Consider the following 16,024-nt stretch of genomic DNA (forward strand, 5'->3'; position numbering starts at 1 on the left):
AGGGACTAAGCCGAAAATAAAATGAATGAATGAACTTTAGCATTTTACTTACACACACACACACACGACCAATATTTCAATATTAAGCAGTTTATGAAGTACAGCACTCTTTTTTAAAACTACAAAAACTGACACAATGTACAATGACTTACATAAAAGTTATGTGATATTTTGCATATACACTGAACAAAATGACCCAAAGATGATTCCTTGGATTTACTAAACTTTTTTTGTTAAGTGGTTGTAAACAATTTATTTGGGCTGAATTTAAACAAACAAATCAAGTTGAACATTGCTAGATTTAATTTGTTTAAACTCAACCCACATAAATTGTTAATTAAACAATTTTTTCAGTGTAGACAAGTGGTGCACAACCCTGTTCCTGGGGATCGACTTTCCTGCAAAGTTCAGCTCCAACCCTAATCAAACACACCTGAAGCAATTAATTAGGACCTGAACAGCACTTGATAATTACAGGCAGGTGTGTTTGATATGGGTTGCAACTGAAATCTCCAGGAACAAGGTTGATCACCCCTGGTGTAGACTGATAAAGTCAGAATTATTAGCACCTGTTTATTTTTTTCCCCAATTTCTGTTTAACGGAGAGAGGATTTTTTTCAACATATTTCTAAACATAATAGCTTTAATAACTTATTTCTAATAACTGATTTATTTTATCTTTGCCATGATGACAGTAAATAATATTTGACTAGATATTTTTCAAGACACTTCTATACAGCTTAAAGTGACATTTAAAGGCTTAACTAGGTTAATTAGGTTAACTAGGCAGCTTAGGGTAATGTTTCATTGATCCATTCTTCAGAGTCGCATGATCCTTCAGAAATATTATTATTGTTATTATTAATAATATTATTAATGGTATTAGTGATAAAAGCAATATTGACAGGAGTAATTATTTTATTTAAAAGTACATACAATGAGAAAGCAATTATTTAACATTTGTATCAATATTTAACAATATTTTTTTTTCATTCAATAAATGCTGCCTTGATAAACAGAATAATTTTCTTTAAAAAAAAAAAAAACGGACCCCAAACTTTTGACAGGTAGTGTATATTTGACTCATTTCTAAACATTCAATATTTGCTTAAGTTGAAACGTCACCTAGCACTTCCGATTGTACTTCAAAAGAACCCTTCTCTTTCAACCGCGGCACAGATTTGTGTCTCCTGCCAAAAGCACATTCAATTGATGTTTCGTTTAACAGAACCATCTGGTCGCTCGTCCTCTCCTCTCAGTCCAGCACGAGACCTTTGTGCCCAAACACAGAGCCCCCATCACACACAATACAGCCATTAAAAACCACAGATCCAGATGGACAAGAGAGGAGGGGAGAGTGTCAGTGTCTGAGAGAAGCACAGAGACAGGGAGAAAGAGAGACAAAGGTAGAACAAGACAAAGGTCAAAAGCGAAGCCTAAGCGAGGGGCCGGCGGTACAGTGGCGTCCCTCTGCTGCGTGTGAATGCGTGATGAATACGAGGACATGCAGAGGAAGCAGTGTTAGAGCAGCTGTTATTAAATACCCTATTTATCACTGTCACCTCTCTGCACTGCCTGCAGGCGCTGAAACCATGTAGCTCCACCAAAACACACACCTTTAATTTTCCACTCGGCTGCTTTATCGATTAGGGCTGCAATTACCTAACTAATCTGTAACGGTGTATTAAAAGAAACCTCCCTTTGTTGGACAATAACTAAAGGCAGTTTGATCACAGGAAGGCAGCTTGAGCGCTGGAGGGAACAGAGGAGTCGGACCTCCGCTCTGTTGGACCCCGATCATTAACACACCCTGAGTAAAGCGCTCCGTAATTAGCTGGCCCAGCCTGGGAGATCAGTGTGTGTGCAAGAGAGAAAGAGAGAGGGAGGCTATGGGTCAGTCTTTAACTTTGAACTAACATCCTGTAAAGGCTGATGCTAAGAAGAGGTTCACCAGGGACCCAAAACATCTCAGAGCCCTCAAACTGCAGGAGCAAAAAAAAAAACATGCTGTCAAGACAGTTTGAAGGTCGGATTCCACTAGAGAGCCTGGCGAATTAGCTTACGCACCTGTAAAGCAAGAAGTCATCTCTTAATTCCTATTAAGTCTACATAACAGCAGATCCCTTCAAATGGAATTAATTGAAGCAAATTTATAAAGGCCCCCGCAGAGACCCCAAGAGCCACCGAGGCAAAGGGCACACGCTTGAAATATGACCACAATGATTGGTTAAATGTAGGCGCGAGCCACCGAACATGTTACATGCATATTAAATTCCACCCTTCTCAGCAGCTTGTGCTCTCCCCAGAGGAGCAAACGGCATCATGGGAGGAAAAACTCATTTTCAGAAAAAGTGGACTCAGTTGTGCTGTTAACCAAAATGCGACGGGGAGGCAATCTGCAACGCACGGTAATATTCACTGTCAGAGTAATATGGCCTCAAAGAATTCTTTATGATGTGCATGAGATGAAAATCTCTCAGTATTTGAACATTAATGCAAATTGTCGCGATAACAAATGAAAATATTCGCAGATATCGCCAATGACGGAATGTGCGTTTCAGAACGAACTATTCAGTGACCGCAGAATTAATCAAGACAAGAAGAAAAAACTACGCTCAGGCAGTGCAGGACACCCGCGAGACATCATTGTCAGTGTGTCACCTTCTGGCCTAATCTGGCTAATGACTGCAATGGCCTTGAGAGGTGCAGCATTGATAAAGCATCTAAAAATAAATAAATATCAAATGTAAGTGATTTCCCTTCCTGCAGAAGCCGTGCTTTTGAAGCCCATGGCTACTCCAGAGTCATTGAGAGCTGATGGGGGGTAAAAGACAACACCAGCTGAAAGTGGATTTTGAAAAATTCCTCTACCCAGGAGGCCTGTGCTTCTAATGAGGCGAAACTTTAAGTATTGAATAATAAATAATAAAAGTTGATAGTTCATTTAACTTCCACTGTACTTCACAGGGGGAAAAACTATTACGAGTCATTACATTTGGTGTCCACGATGTGAGCAGTAAGTATTGAAAGCACATTTACGATGATGTTACAAACAACAAACAAAAAGATAGATGAACAAGATATGAAATAAGAGCAGACAAAAACATTCCCTCCCTTACTTAAAAAGAAAAACAGAGACTGTTTAAAGTAGGTACAAGTTTATGATTAGCTTTTCTCGAAACACATCAGACACAATTACTTTGAATGTTTTTAATTTGTGCCTGGTCACATGGGGAGGCCACTGTCTGAGTCGACACAAAAAATAATGAATATTGAAAGAAATAAACTGGAATTTAATATGGGAGTTTTCCCTTTGCTAATCTTGCTTGGTTAACACCTGTATAATTTAAAACAGGGGGTGCAAGCTAGAGATGCACGTTGCTATGGAAACATCAAGATGTGCAGCCAGAAAACGGAAAGAGATGAAGAACTTGGGGAGAAAAAAAACCCTGAAAATATGTAGCTACTTGTCATCCTTGCCAATCAGCAAAGTAATGAGAACGCTTTCCCCAAGGGTGAATAGATCTGGAATAATAGATTTGTAATAGCTTTTCCCTTCCAACAAAAACACTTTCAGCGTTCAAAAGTCTAATACAACAGACTGGAAAAGAGCGCAACAGTGACCACCTACTTCCAGAAGCATTTTGCTTTGTTTAACATTGCAAGCAATACAAACAAGTAATCTTTTGGTATTGATAATAACCGTGAAGTGTAAAAAAATTATAATAAATACAGACAATGTTTTAACAGACGTGATAAAACTGTAAATAATCCAGCACCAATAACTATCTGCTTGACACTCCAACATAGTAGGTGGGGGCATTGCAACTTAAAGGGATAGTTCACCCAAAAATGAAAATTCTTTCTATAATTTACCATCACTTACTCACCTTTGAGTTGTTCCTAAAACAGTTTGAGTATTTTTGTTTCCACTGTTCTGTTGAACACAAAAGAACACTGCAAAATGTTGAAAACCTGTAACCACTGACTTCCATAGTAGGAAAAACAATTGCTATGGAAGTCAATGGTTATATCAGTTTCCAACAATCTTCAATATTTCTTCATTTGTGTTCAACCAAAGACTTTAGAACTTTTTCTGCTGCTTAGAACTTTCGTTAAGAATTGTCATCAGCAAGAGCAGTGTTTCTCACCTGGGTATCAATACTGTTTCCAGTGGCTTACAGAGTGTTTTTTGTGATGCAAAACTTTCATTTAGAAAGACGTTTTTAGTGTCTGCCATCAGATCAGATGCTGAAATATAGCATCAGTGTTCCCGACCTGTCAGCTGTTATAATGTACTCCACGGCTCTTTAATGCACACACACACAAACAATACCTTACTGAATTATAAAGAGAAAGCCATATTACTGGCAGGAAAATAGCAGGTATGGAAGCCAATCAATTTCCAAAAATTACCAATAAAAGTCCGTTACTGATACTCTGCTGCTGCTGTATGTTGATTCTAATGGGGAGCCATTTAGATAGTTTGTATCGTGTAGTATTTACCATGGTATGTGTTTTTCTGTCATTTCAAAATGCCACTTTATTTTCACTTTGACACTTATTCAATCAGCGTGTTAGTGGGACAGTACAGTAGGCTATGTGTGTCAAACATTTTAATGAATTACATTAGTTTGAGTTGGTTATATGTTTGAAAGAAAGAGAAAATGTTAACTTTAGCGATGATGAGGCTCCATTTAAACAGCACAAGATGCCGTCTGACAACAAGGAAAAAATACCTCGCAGCAGTTGTTTTACATCCCATTAGATCGCATTATTTAAATAATTAGTCCAGGAGGGGGTGCTGATCGACAACAGTATTAATTCAAAGATGTTAAAAGCAAATAAAATAGATTAAAACCTTCGTTTCAAAGTTGTCTGATTGTGACTCTTTATACGCATCAGCTGCCGACCGGAAGTTCAAAGCATTCTCCTTCCGCATACATACAAACATAATGGGAAATTTTGCGTTCTAAGAAAAAAGGTCTACAGAATACTCAAGATGTGTCACTTGTATAGTTTTGAATTGGAAAAGAAAGTGTAATGCTCAATATGGCGAATGAAGCCCCGCTTACTAGTACAGGAATCAATCATCGATCGCTATAGACTTTCTCCAGGGTAGAAGCTCGGACCAGACGTGTGCTCCTTACAACAGTTTGGTAGTCAACAAATGCACTGGAATCTCAGCGAATATTTGCTACACAAACATAAGAAATATATCCAAATAAAGCTTGAAATCTGTACTTTTAAATGAACCAAGTGCGCTCGATAACAGAAGTCATTTGGTTTTGTAATCTGTATGAAATTACCGCGAGATACAGTCCGTCCTGTCAAACGCACATGACATGACAACAACTACTCAAACACCCACAAGCTTGTAAACAAAGAGTCACTGTCATTTCTGGAGGAGATTCGCCATCAAGAGCAAATTGTGGATTACTTCAGAAGGCCAGCGCAATTTGACGAAGCATTATCCAGAGGATGATAATGTGTAGAACGGCCATAAATGATGTTAGTGTCGTGATCTCGTTCCTTTTGAGTGCGCATTAGCTTGGGCAAAATAAAAATATGGCGACTTTGATTTGGACGTTTAGAAAAAAACTTACGAGATTGTCCAAATATGTAACGTAATTATAAGCTTGACAAACTGTTTTGGAGAATTTAATGTTTCCCCATTCAACAGAATTCCCAAGCATACTGCCCGAGAGGTGTTTCACACATGGCTGCCGAAAAAAATGACTTGCATTATGCCTCATTCACACTACTTTGTAGCTACCTGTCGCTCTGGGTGGCGACCTGCTGCAAACAGGTCTGTGCAGGTCTACAGCACGGAGAATACAACTGGTCTCCAAGCGAGCTGAGAGAGGATCACATGAGCTCTACTGGTGTTCCTATTGCCTGTCGCTCAAGAAAGTTCGCTCAAGAAAGTTGAAGGATTCTCAACTTTGTCGCATCGCTCAACATGCCCACCTGGTCGCTAACGGTCATTGTCGCTTGTGTAGACAGAGGTCACGGGAAGTAGCTCGCACTCCGTTGAAATAAACTTTCGCTTGTCGTTTTGCTGCTGCAAGTCGCTCGTAACATGAATGAGGCTTTTTAGGGACTTTGGATCAACATAACAAAAAAACTCAAATAAGTTAAAGGTGAGTAAATGATTGCATAATCTTTACTGATGCTGCTATATTATTGATATCCTAAATGATTTAGTAGTAATAAAATATATTTTGTGACAATTTTGACTTGACATAATAAAATTTGCAATAAAGTCAGAAAAAGGTGCAAATGTATGAATGAATGTCTGTACAATTTCTTGTTGACAATAACAATATCCAAAACAACTGACTTAATCATCAGAAAAGTTCAAATATTTTTATTTATTTATTAAGAAACTACTATAATTACAAAAATATAAATATTTACAAGTGCATTAACTTCCCTATTTGTGAAGTTATGTTTACAATTCTAAGAAAAGTTTTTCTAGTTAATTGTTGATAATCTGGTTTTTAGAAGTCAAACCACTTAACAGATCAATCAAAAGTCACAACAAAGAGCCTGACATAAATATCAGACATACTCACATATGACAGCATGGCTTTGAGCTCGTCATCACTGCGAACTGTGATTCGGTCACCAACTTCATCCTCATCTAAAAACAAAAGCAAAGTCCATTATCTACAAGCTAATTTCCACAAGCATTTTTATTATGCACTTTATATTTACTCATTTGCATGAACAACTCTTTAGTTCAGGAAAACAGTATTGAAAAGAAAGGAAGTTATGTTTTCCTATTTCATTTTATTCTATTAGCTATACTAATAGTAAATTTAGACTTAAGTAAAATAAGTAAAATACAGCAGCAACGCTTACATTCAAACGCTGTGACTGTGGCTTCAGGCATGGCATCTCTGATCGCGGCCTGTCAAAAGAGAGAATCTCTGAGCAATCACACATTTGACTGACAGCTGTCAATCAGCACCACTATTCGAAATCCCATAGCGAAAAGCACGCTTTAATTAATGACATGCTCCATAAATGGTTTCCCTCGTTAAAAGCCATAGGATATGAGATGAAAACAGGCTGTGAGTTAAGTTAAAGCAGTTGCTCACCAGCAAATCATTAAAGTTGAGATGTGATGGACTGTCCACTGGTGAGTCCATGTCCCCCACCGGCGTCTTTATCCGGATGACGATTCCCTCAGATTCCATGTTGCTCAGGTTACTCAAAACAAGTAAAAGCATAACAAAAACACACTGACAAACATAATCTTGGCTTTTCAGACCAACAGCAGCTTGAGAGCTGGCTAGTAGGCTAACAGTTTAACGTAGCACGGCCGCATTTAAAACACGACTGACGCAGCGAACATTCCGTCTAATAAACTCGCGACATGGCATTCCAGATGTGCTGAACACTTTCTATCCGACTGTTAACTGTGCTTAATTCTTTCAGTAGTTATCAAACTGTCAACAATGAAAGTAAAACAGAGGAAGTTACGCGGAAGTATTTCGACGTTTACCCGGAAGCTGAACTTCTAGAGGCGCATAAAAGCCTCACAGCAGGGAGCAATCTCGTGAGTCGTGATGAATATTTTGGATCAGTTATGTTGCTCTCCATGAAACTATAAATCACTGGTTTTGGGGTTGTTCTGTTACTCAGGCTTTCTGGTATAAATTTAATGTGCTTACTTCCCAAACGTGTTTTGTAATCTTTATTCATTTTTTGGATTTTGTTAACCATAATATGGTCAAAGGAAGTTTTTGAATGAACTTTGTGGTTAATAGACTGATTTCACGCGGCCGCCATTTTTAAAAGCGAAATCGAGGCTGCGGTGGGAAGAAACCCGGAAGTATCGTTGGGAGTTACATTAGAACGTTGTGTACTTGGCTGTATATCTTATCAGCGAAGAGAAAGTGACACAAATTTATCATTTCACCGCCTTCCGAGTGACCCGAAGGTCCGTCCTGAATGAATGGTGAAAATAAAAAGGGATATCAGAGCTCATTTTCAGCTAAGTTAAGAGAAATGGCACTAGTTAGCTAACGTTTTCTTTCCCAAACACACGTTTTAGATGCCATTTATCAAACTCAAGTTAATGAACTGATTCTTTCACTATATTAGACTTGTCACGATACTGAATTAAAAGAAAAACCATCAATTTCCCGCTAACATTTAAGGCACTGTTGACGGCTTTCTTAAAACAGCGCTGATTGGCCATTGTGTTCACGTGATCAACAGACTAGCTTGTGATTGGCCGAGAAGGTCATCAGTTCACCCTCCGCTGTTTACCGAGTACAAACACAGACGAGCCGAGCGATCTGCTTGATGACTCGACTGATCTTCATGGCTGTTTCCGCTCGCGTCTCCGTGTATCTGTGTTTGCACTGGGTGAAGGGCGGTAAACTGAGTGCAAACACAGATACAAGGAGACTGGAACGCGAAGCAGCCGTGAAGATCAGTCGAGTCAAAAACTCAGCGGGAAATTGATGGTTTTAAAACTTCAGTACCGGGACAACACTATTACAGACAACACGAGGGTGTGCTACAGTGTTTTAGCGCTCACTGGGTAACATAGACTGAAGCAGGGAAGTGTCCCCACGGTGTTTACCTGCTGCCATGACCTGAAGCCTAGGAGGACACTTGAGCATATTACTCTTAAAGAGATTGTGATGTTGTTTGATGCTAAATTGCTTTAAATTTTCTAAATTAAACTTACTGAATGATATTAAAGTGATGTTTACACCAGTTCTGCATTTTGAAATCTCGGCAACAGCTGGAGGTGTGTACTCCACATCATGTTACTGTAATGTGTACAGTCCTTGTCCTATACTTCCGGGTTTCTTCCCACCGCAGCCTCGCTTTGGTTCTTTAAAATGGCGGCCGCGTGAAATAAGCGTATTGCAAATGCTTAAATTCATAAATGCAAATAGGCTTACACAAGAAACAAACAAAGCTCACTTTAACATCACTTACAAACAAGTACCTAATTATAATTAAACACAATTTCATTGTTTAAATATAACGCAATAAACTTATGTTTTTATTACTTATTATATACATAATGTTTAATATTATTTCTTAATATGCTTTATCATCCTTTAAAATAATAGTTCACCAAAAAGCTAAATTTACTCACTATTTGCTTGCCTTCGATTGATTCCAACCCTTCATGAGCAACAATCAACTTTCTTCTGTTGAACACAAAATAAGATATGTTGAAGAAAGCCTGTAAGCATTAACTTCCATAGTAGGAAACAAATAATATGGAAGTCAATAGTTGCAGGTTCCAGACTTTTTTTTTAATTATCTTCTAGTCCTTCCTTAATTGTAAGTTGGTTTGGACAAAAGCATCAGCTAAATGACTACATTTAAATGTGTTTAACAGAATAAATAACCTCATCATGGTTTGAAACAAATAAATTGAGTAAATGATAACAGAATTTTCATATTTACGTACTTACTCCACTCTTTAATTTAGTTTTACCTATGAGTTTTACATGAGTTTTAAAATCTTTTTAGTAAAGCGTACACACAGTGCATCACATAACAGTATGATGCATGAGTGTGCTTCATGCAGGTGAGTGGGCTTGACAAACCACCTCTAGGACACACTCCTCCTGTCTTAATGCACCAGACATTTTGTTAGAAACACTCATATGCTTAACATGTGTGTTTCTATGTTTGTTTATACAACTACCATTTTCATTTATAGCACTGCATTTTTGCAGCTCGTTTAAATACAATATAAACAGCAGCTACGCTTTTTTTTTCTCTCTCTCTTTTTCCACCTGGGGATACTCATCCCAAGTTAGTTAATTAACTTTATTTGTCCCGTTTGGAAATTTCATTTGCAGCACACACTCACAGAAACTTCTGACATTTCACATTTGGCATATATTTAAATAAATCATTTAAAAACATGGTACCCCTACTCTAAATAAATATCCAGTCTACTGGTCATCAACTGCTACTGAGGGAGGAGGAATTTAAAAACTTAATTGCTTGAGGTGATAATTGATCATTTTTTTCCTATTTCTTACACATCTGGGAACACAATATTGACGACCTGATGGTAACAAATGGAAGGCGTTTGATAAAGGATGTCTCTCATCATTGACAATCATGATAGCCTTATTTAGTACTCTTTCTTTGTATATTCTATCAATGCTGTTTAGTTTAATTCCTAAAAACATACTGGCCGCTGTTACCACCTCCCCCAGTGACCTCTTCTGGGCTTCAGAAGCATTTCCATATCAACAGATAACACAAAATGTTGCAACACATTCAATAAAAGCACTATAAAACATCATCAACAATGTGGTGTCAAAAATAAAAGACAATAATGTCTTTAAGAACTACATTCTCTGTTAAAGCTTTTTCCTTATACAGTCGGTCCATACATCCCACTTAAGTTAACATATTATAAATATTTGGGTGTGATGTTGGACAATACAACATCACACCCAAATATTTATAATATGTTACTAAATGAATTTGCTCCCCATTAATGATCGTGGGATGAGATGATAACGAAGGCCTCTAGAGATTGTGCAGCATCATTTATGTGATCCAAGACCTGTGAAGAAATTATGCCGAGGTATTTATAATTCTGGACCAGGCCGTATCCTGATCTGATGCTGTGGCGGTCGTGGAGGAGCGGAGAGAAGGAGACTGATTCCTGAAAGACCCCAGTGACAGACGAGTCTCCGCATTGATCCTGTGAGCCAACCTGACCTACTCACACCTGCAGCTTCTCCACGATGGACATCCAGCATTCTCCAACCTCCAGCGCCTAGACTGCAGCTCTGGACAAAACGTTTGTCCAGAGGAGAAATGGTCGTGTTCACCTGAGCCTGGTTTCTCTCTAGGTTTTTTCCTTCACTTTCGTCAATTGGTAAAGTTTTGGTCCTCGCCACTGTTGCCACGCTTGCTTGGTTTTGGACTTGTGGAGCTGCGCATTGATGGATTTGCTCTTCAGTGTTTGGACTTTCAGCAGTAAAAACTAAACCACACTGAACTGAACTAAACTGAACTTCAACTCTGAAGACTGGACTGACAGTTTCAATTTACTAGAACATCTATGTTAAGCTGCTTTGACACAATCCACATTGTAAAGGCGCTATACAAATAAAAATTAATTGAATTGAATATATTCATCTTGATCAACACCAACAGGTTAATCAAAACGACTGGTGCAAAATCATCTCAGATAAAAGTAATAATACCTAAAATGAATTTTTTACACCAAATACTTTATTATATGCAGTCTCAATGGGTGTTGATCACTTCATATATTTCTTCCTCTATTATTTAGTTCTTCCGTATTTCACCTCTATTACTTATTACCTCTTTTCTGCTTTACTTATATACAATTTAAATAGCATTAGTATTTAAAGATTTCCACTTTGCACAACTCATTAGCGTGTAATTGAATGTACAACAAAGAACATTTAGTGCGCTGTTGATTACAGCCTTATCTTAGGGGAGACTCATTCACTCAATCATGGTCACCGGGTGCTGATTGCAAAAGCCTCAACAGACATTGATCCTTCAGCAAAGCAGAGTTTTGTTTCTTTGGCCCTCGGAGTCCAGCTAATGCAGCCTTGATACCCTAGACCACTGGTCGGATTGTGAAGTGTCATGACAAACAGCTATGGAAGCCAAGTCTGACCCACGGCGAGCTGAAATCCACAATGATATGATCGCAGCCTTCCAAGCAGCAGGATCGGGTCTCACATCAAACTTTAAAACAATAGTGTCTACAGCCTATCAAAGCCCTGACCTATTATCGGCCCGGTCAGTGGAACAAAGTCGCAGTTCCCAAAAGAGCAATGGAAGAATGCCACCTTAAGTGTTTTCTTTGTTTAGGAGGACAAAAGCGGGATGCTTAAATACGCGACAGGGTTGTGCTCGCTCGAATGGAGACGGAACGGTCAGGTTTTAACCTCCTGATGTTAGTGAAAACTTACTAAGAGCTCTCTGTTTAATGATCAGATTATAATGCTCGTATTACAATTGCCAGCTGGGGATTAGGTTTTGATAGCTCTAAAATGTACAGTTTGTGTAAACAGCTGAATACACAAGTGGCTCATAAACACACAATCAAACCTAATGAGTGGTTAACCCTTCATGCTCTGAGCTCTGTCTCAATGAGTCTTCAGCTGCTCTGCATGACATTGATTGTGTGTCAAACAGCACAATATATGAAATGGCTGAGTCTCATTGTTGCAGGTTTAGAGACAGAAATGGAGTAGCAGAGTCAATGTATCTAGAGGTAAAGCGCTGATTAAAAGAGAGATGTGTAACTGCTGTTTGTCCTCCCTCAGTGGACTTGGAGCGTTTAGGGTCTGGTGCAGTATTAAAGAAGAAGAAGGGGAAAAACCTGCCACATCAGCAAACACAATTATCAGAAATCAAAGTGGAGGAAGAGCGTAGGATTGAGAGAGAAGGCTGGAATGCAGTGTCTGGTAATTAAAAAACGTTTTATCAGCCCAAACGCGCTTTTCTCTCTTGCTCTCTCCATCGACAAGCTGTTTAGCCGAGACAGAACGGTTTGAGTCCAGACACATGAGCTGCTGGTGTTTAACTCACTGCACTGGACAAGAACAGGAACAAAAGACACACTAGGAAAGCTTCCATTACTGCAACATCGGCTGAAGCAGGACCTTCTCTTCACAAAGACAAACCGTTTATAATTATAAACAGGACACTGAACCAGTGAATGTGCACAAAGTGCAATAAAACAACAATGTGTCCAATAGATGAATAAACATCACAATTTTTCAGAAGAACAAGCACCCATTGGCTAAATTCACCATCAGTCAAACTAGAAAGTAAGTTACTGGCTAAAAGTGACTGACAGATAATATATGGAGAACGTCAAAACACTTGACTTTGCTTTGTTTCGATTTTAGTAACTATAACTGACATTTTTTATTCAGTTCGTGGTCTCATTTTATTTGTAACACTGTAAGCTATGACATCGTCTTGCTTTTTACTACAAAGAGGCCATTTTTCGAGCGCAATTAACATAGTAAACAATGTAAACAACAGGTCTTCAGCATAAACAAGGATATAAACAAGCAAATAACCATCCATAATTCAACACTATTGTGTCATTGGACTAAATGTGTTCTATGGGATGTTGTTCTGAGGATTTTACCTTCTGTGATGCACAGCAATAAATGCGTGTGTGTCTTGTTATAGGGTATATGCAGAGCTAGTGTTTTTTCACATACTGATAAACTTCTGGTAAACGGTTAATGTGATATATATATTTATTTTATTTTATACGGTTTCTTTTACAGCATTGATGTTGTATTGTATTTCAAATATAATCAGTTAAATAGACTTCAGCATTCATTTAGTTCAAGTGTAAAACAAGATGGAATGCCTCTTACACACACATGGTGTCAGGATCAGCAGGTTATCACAGAAATGCCATTAAAAATAAATATATCTAAAATATATGTTCATATTTTAAAGACATGGCGTGGAAAATTTAAATTTAATACAGTGCTTCATGTACAATCTGAGACCCACTTTATATCATATATCAATCAGACAGTGAAGTTGATTTTTAAAGAAAACAGACCTTAAACATGCCGATTTTGTAACTGCATACAGTTCACTGGAAGCGCTTGACCCAGGTTACTGAAAATTAAAAGTCCTTCTGCATATACTCTATTACGATGATAAGTATGTACTCCATATCTAAGCGTGTTCTGTACAACTTGCAGAAATATAGCAAATACATACTTCATAAGCTTACCATTGAAAAGCAACTAGCTACAATGGCTGCTTGAGGGTTGTAGCTTTAGACTGATGTATAGTTAGTCAAGATTACTCGTGTTCTTTTTTAATGTAATCTATTCGTAAACACTGAAATGTTAAAAAAACAGCACCCCAGTGCATCCACGTCCTGACGCTGGCTAAGAGGTAAAGTGCTGTGTACTGTACATCGTTCTGGAAAAATTTAAAAACACTTTACACTTTTTTTATTTCTCTGGATTTGCCATTATTATGTTTTGAACAAAATTTTAGGCTTATGTTGCAGAAAATTACAATATTCCATATATTTTCTGTATATTTATCCACTTTTTAATATAATTTTACTAATACTTGCACTATTTTGTTATTATGGAATAATTTCTCAAAAACATTTCTGATCAAAACTTTAAAAGCCATAAAATATTCATCCAATAATGGTCTAAATGATAGGCTCTAGGGAGTGATAGGCTATCCTTCCGGCTTGTCAGCCTATTTATTTGCATAACTTGAGAGTTCAGGGGCGTGGCTACAGTAGCAGACTAAACCAGGAGCTGTTTAGTCATTTATAAATAGAAAATTAGATTATGTAACAAATTTGCACACTGAGTAGGGCTGCAAATTAAGCAAAGGTCATTTTCATGGTCATTTTGTCAGTAAAGCCGGTTCTGTCATCAGCTGTAAATCTACAGCACCTGCTTTCAAATGGAGCAGCGTTTACTACACAAAGCCATAGTTTGCATAAGATTTAATTGGCGTGATACTGAAATCAAAGATAATCAAAGAAAATAGACAGCTGCTTGCAATGCTTTTCGGTAAAGTGCAGCTCTGTGTTGATGCTACATCTGAAAGCACATGAAAATGCCACATTTAATAATATGATTTTACAACAAACTCACTTCATAACTTAAGTCAAGTGTTTAAAAAAAATCCTAATGTGAGATGATTCTGTAGTTGTGTTAATAATAGTCACTTTAAATCAATTAAAGCAGTTAAATCCTCTGATTTTCTGTGGCTCTTCTGCGCTGTGTATTTGGATTTTGGTTTCCACGTGAGAGTGCCCTCTGGCCTTCGAAGGAGATTTACTACTAATTACAGAGTGGTGTTTTCTCGACAATATGCAAAATTACTGAATCACAATTTTTATTTCATTTCTATCTCTTGAAAACAATGTGCAATTCTGAGTGTGCTCTGGACAGGTTAGTGGGTTTGACAAACCACTTATTGGTTGGTTTGACTTTTCTTAGTGATGTACTTCTGTCATAGCATTAATATACAGCTACTCTCTGTTTATTTTAAGTGCTTTTTTATCCTCATTGTAAGTCGCTTTAGATAAAAGCGTCTGCGAACTGAATACATGTAAAATGTAAATTTTGAGTTATGGTGCAGCCCTAATGCAGAGTATGAAACTTTTCATCCAAAATATTTGCACATTAAAAAACAAATACGACCTTAAATTGTGTCGAACGTTTTACACTGGACAATGCTTGCTTCCAAAACTTTAATCCATCATAAAAAGGATTGGATCATTGGATTTTCTGTTTGTCACATCCATAGCAAACACTTTCGGAGTTTTTTTTTCCATTCAGAGCTATTGTGTATGCAAAAGCCAAAATCCAGATTACTGCTGGACTTTATGACAAACTTTATGAGAAACAAAAGGCAGTATGCAAAGATACGCTACATAAAGACAGATTGTGGCAGGTGATTGTGGAACAGCTGGGCTCCAGTGTCAAACTGAGCAACTGATTCCCTGAAATAAACTAATCCTGCAAGCATTTAATAAGGAACATCGTCTCTGTATAAAATAATAGGCTATTGGATATTTCCTTCTTCTTTTAACAATTCTTGACTCTTGAATTACTTTGAATTACTTGATTTATTAATTGAAAGCAGTCTTGTTGTATCTCGTGAGAAGTTACATCACCTTTATAGACTGTAATTACCCTATTTTTAAAAAATACATGTCATAGATCTTATTGTGAGCAGTTCATTGTTAAATATATTTTAAATATGTTTTGACCCTCTAATGATTAAACAAAATGTCAAACTGTCACATTGCAAGACTTTTCTTTAGTAAAGTCAGCACATAGAACCATTTTTTTACTTGGAAACAAATTAAAATACAGAAGAAAAGATCTATCGTTACTTCCATTTCATCACAACTTCAAACCAGATGCAGTAAGCCGGTGTGGCACTTGATGGAAAAAAAGGTTTAATCAACAAATCAGCAAAAAGTCTTGCAATATCTGAAACTTCATGC

General features: G+C 37.6%; 1 protein-coding gene across 3 annotated transcripts in view; it reads right to left on the reverse strand.

The window, feature by feature from the left end:
• The window catches only part of map2k5 (mitogen-activated protein kinase kinase 5), a 91,917-nt gene extending 84,415 nt beyond the window's left edge, over positions 1–7,502 (reverse strand). For all 3 annotated transcript variants that reach the window (XR_008838085.1, XM_056461685.1, XM_056461684.1), the window contains exons 1-3: positions 7,107–7,502; positions 6,868–6,916; positions 6,579–6,646 (exon numbers count right to left, since the gene is read on the reverse strand). Coding sequence is in view for 2 of the 3 variants with exons in the window: in XM_056461685.1 (XP_056317660.1) it covers positions 6,579–6,646; positions 6,868–6,916; positions 7,107–7,238 (249 nt within the window). In the remaining variant the exon portion in view is untranslated. The remainder of the gene's footprint in view (positions 1–6,578; positions 6,647–6,867; positions 6,917–7,106) is intronic.
• Positions 7,503–16,024: the final 8,522 nt, after the last annotated feature.

This window comes from Danio aesculapii, chromosome 7 (assembly GCF_903798145.1).
Source record: "Danio aesculapii chromosome 7, fDanAes4.1, whole genome shotgun sequence".
In the NCBI taxonomy this organism is placed as follows: domain Eukaryota; kingdom Metazoa; phylum Chordata; class Actinopteri; order Cypriniformes; family Danionidae; genus Danio; species Danio aesculapii.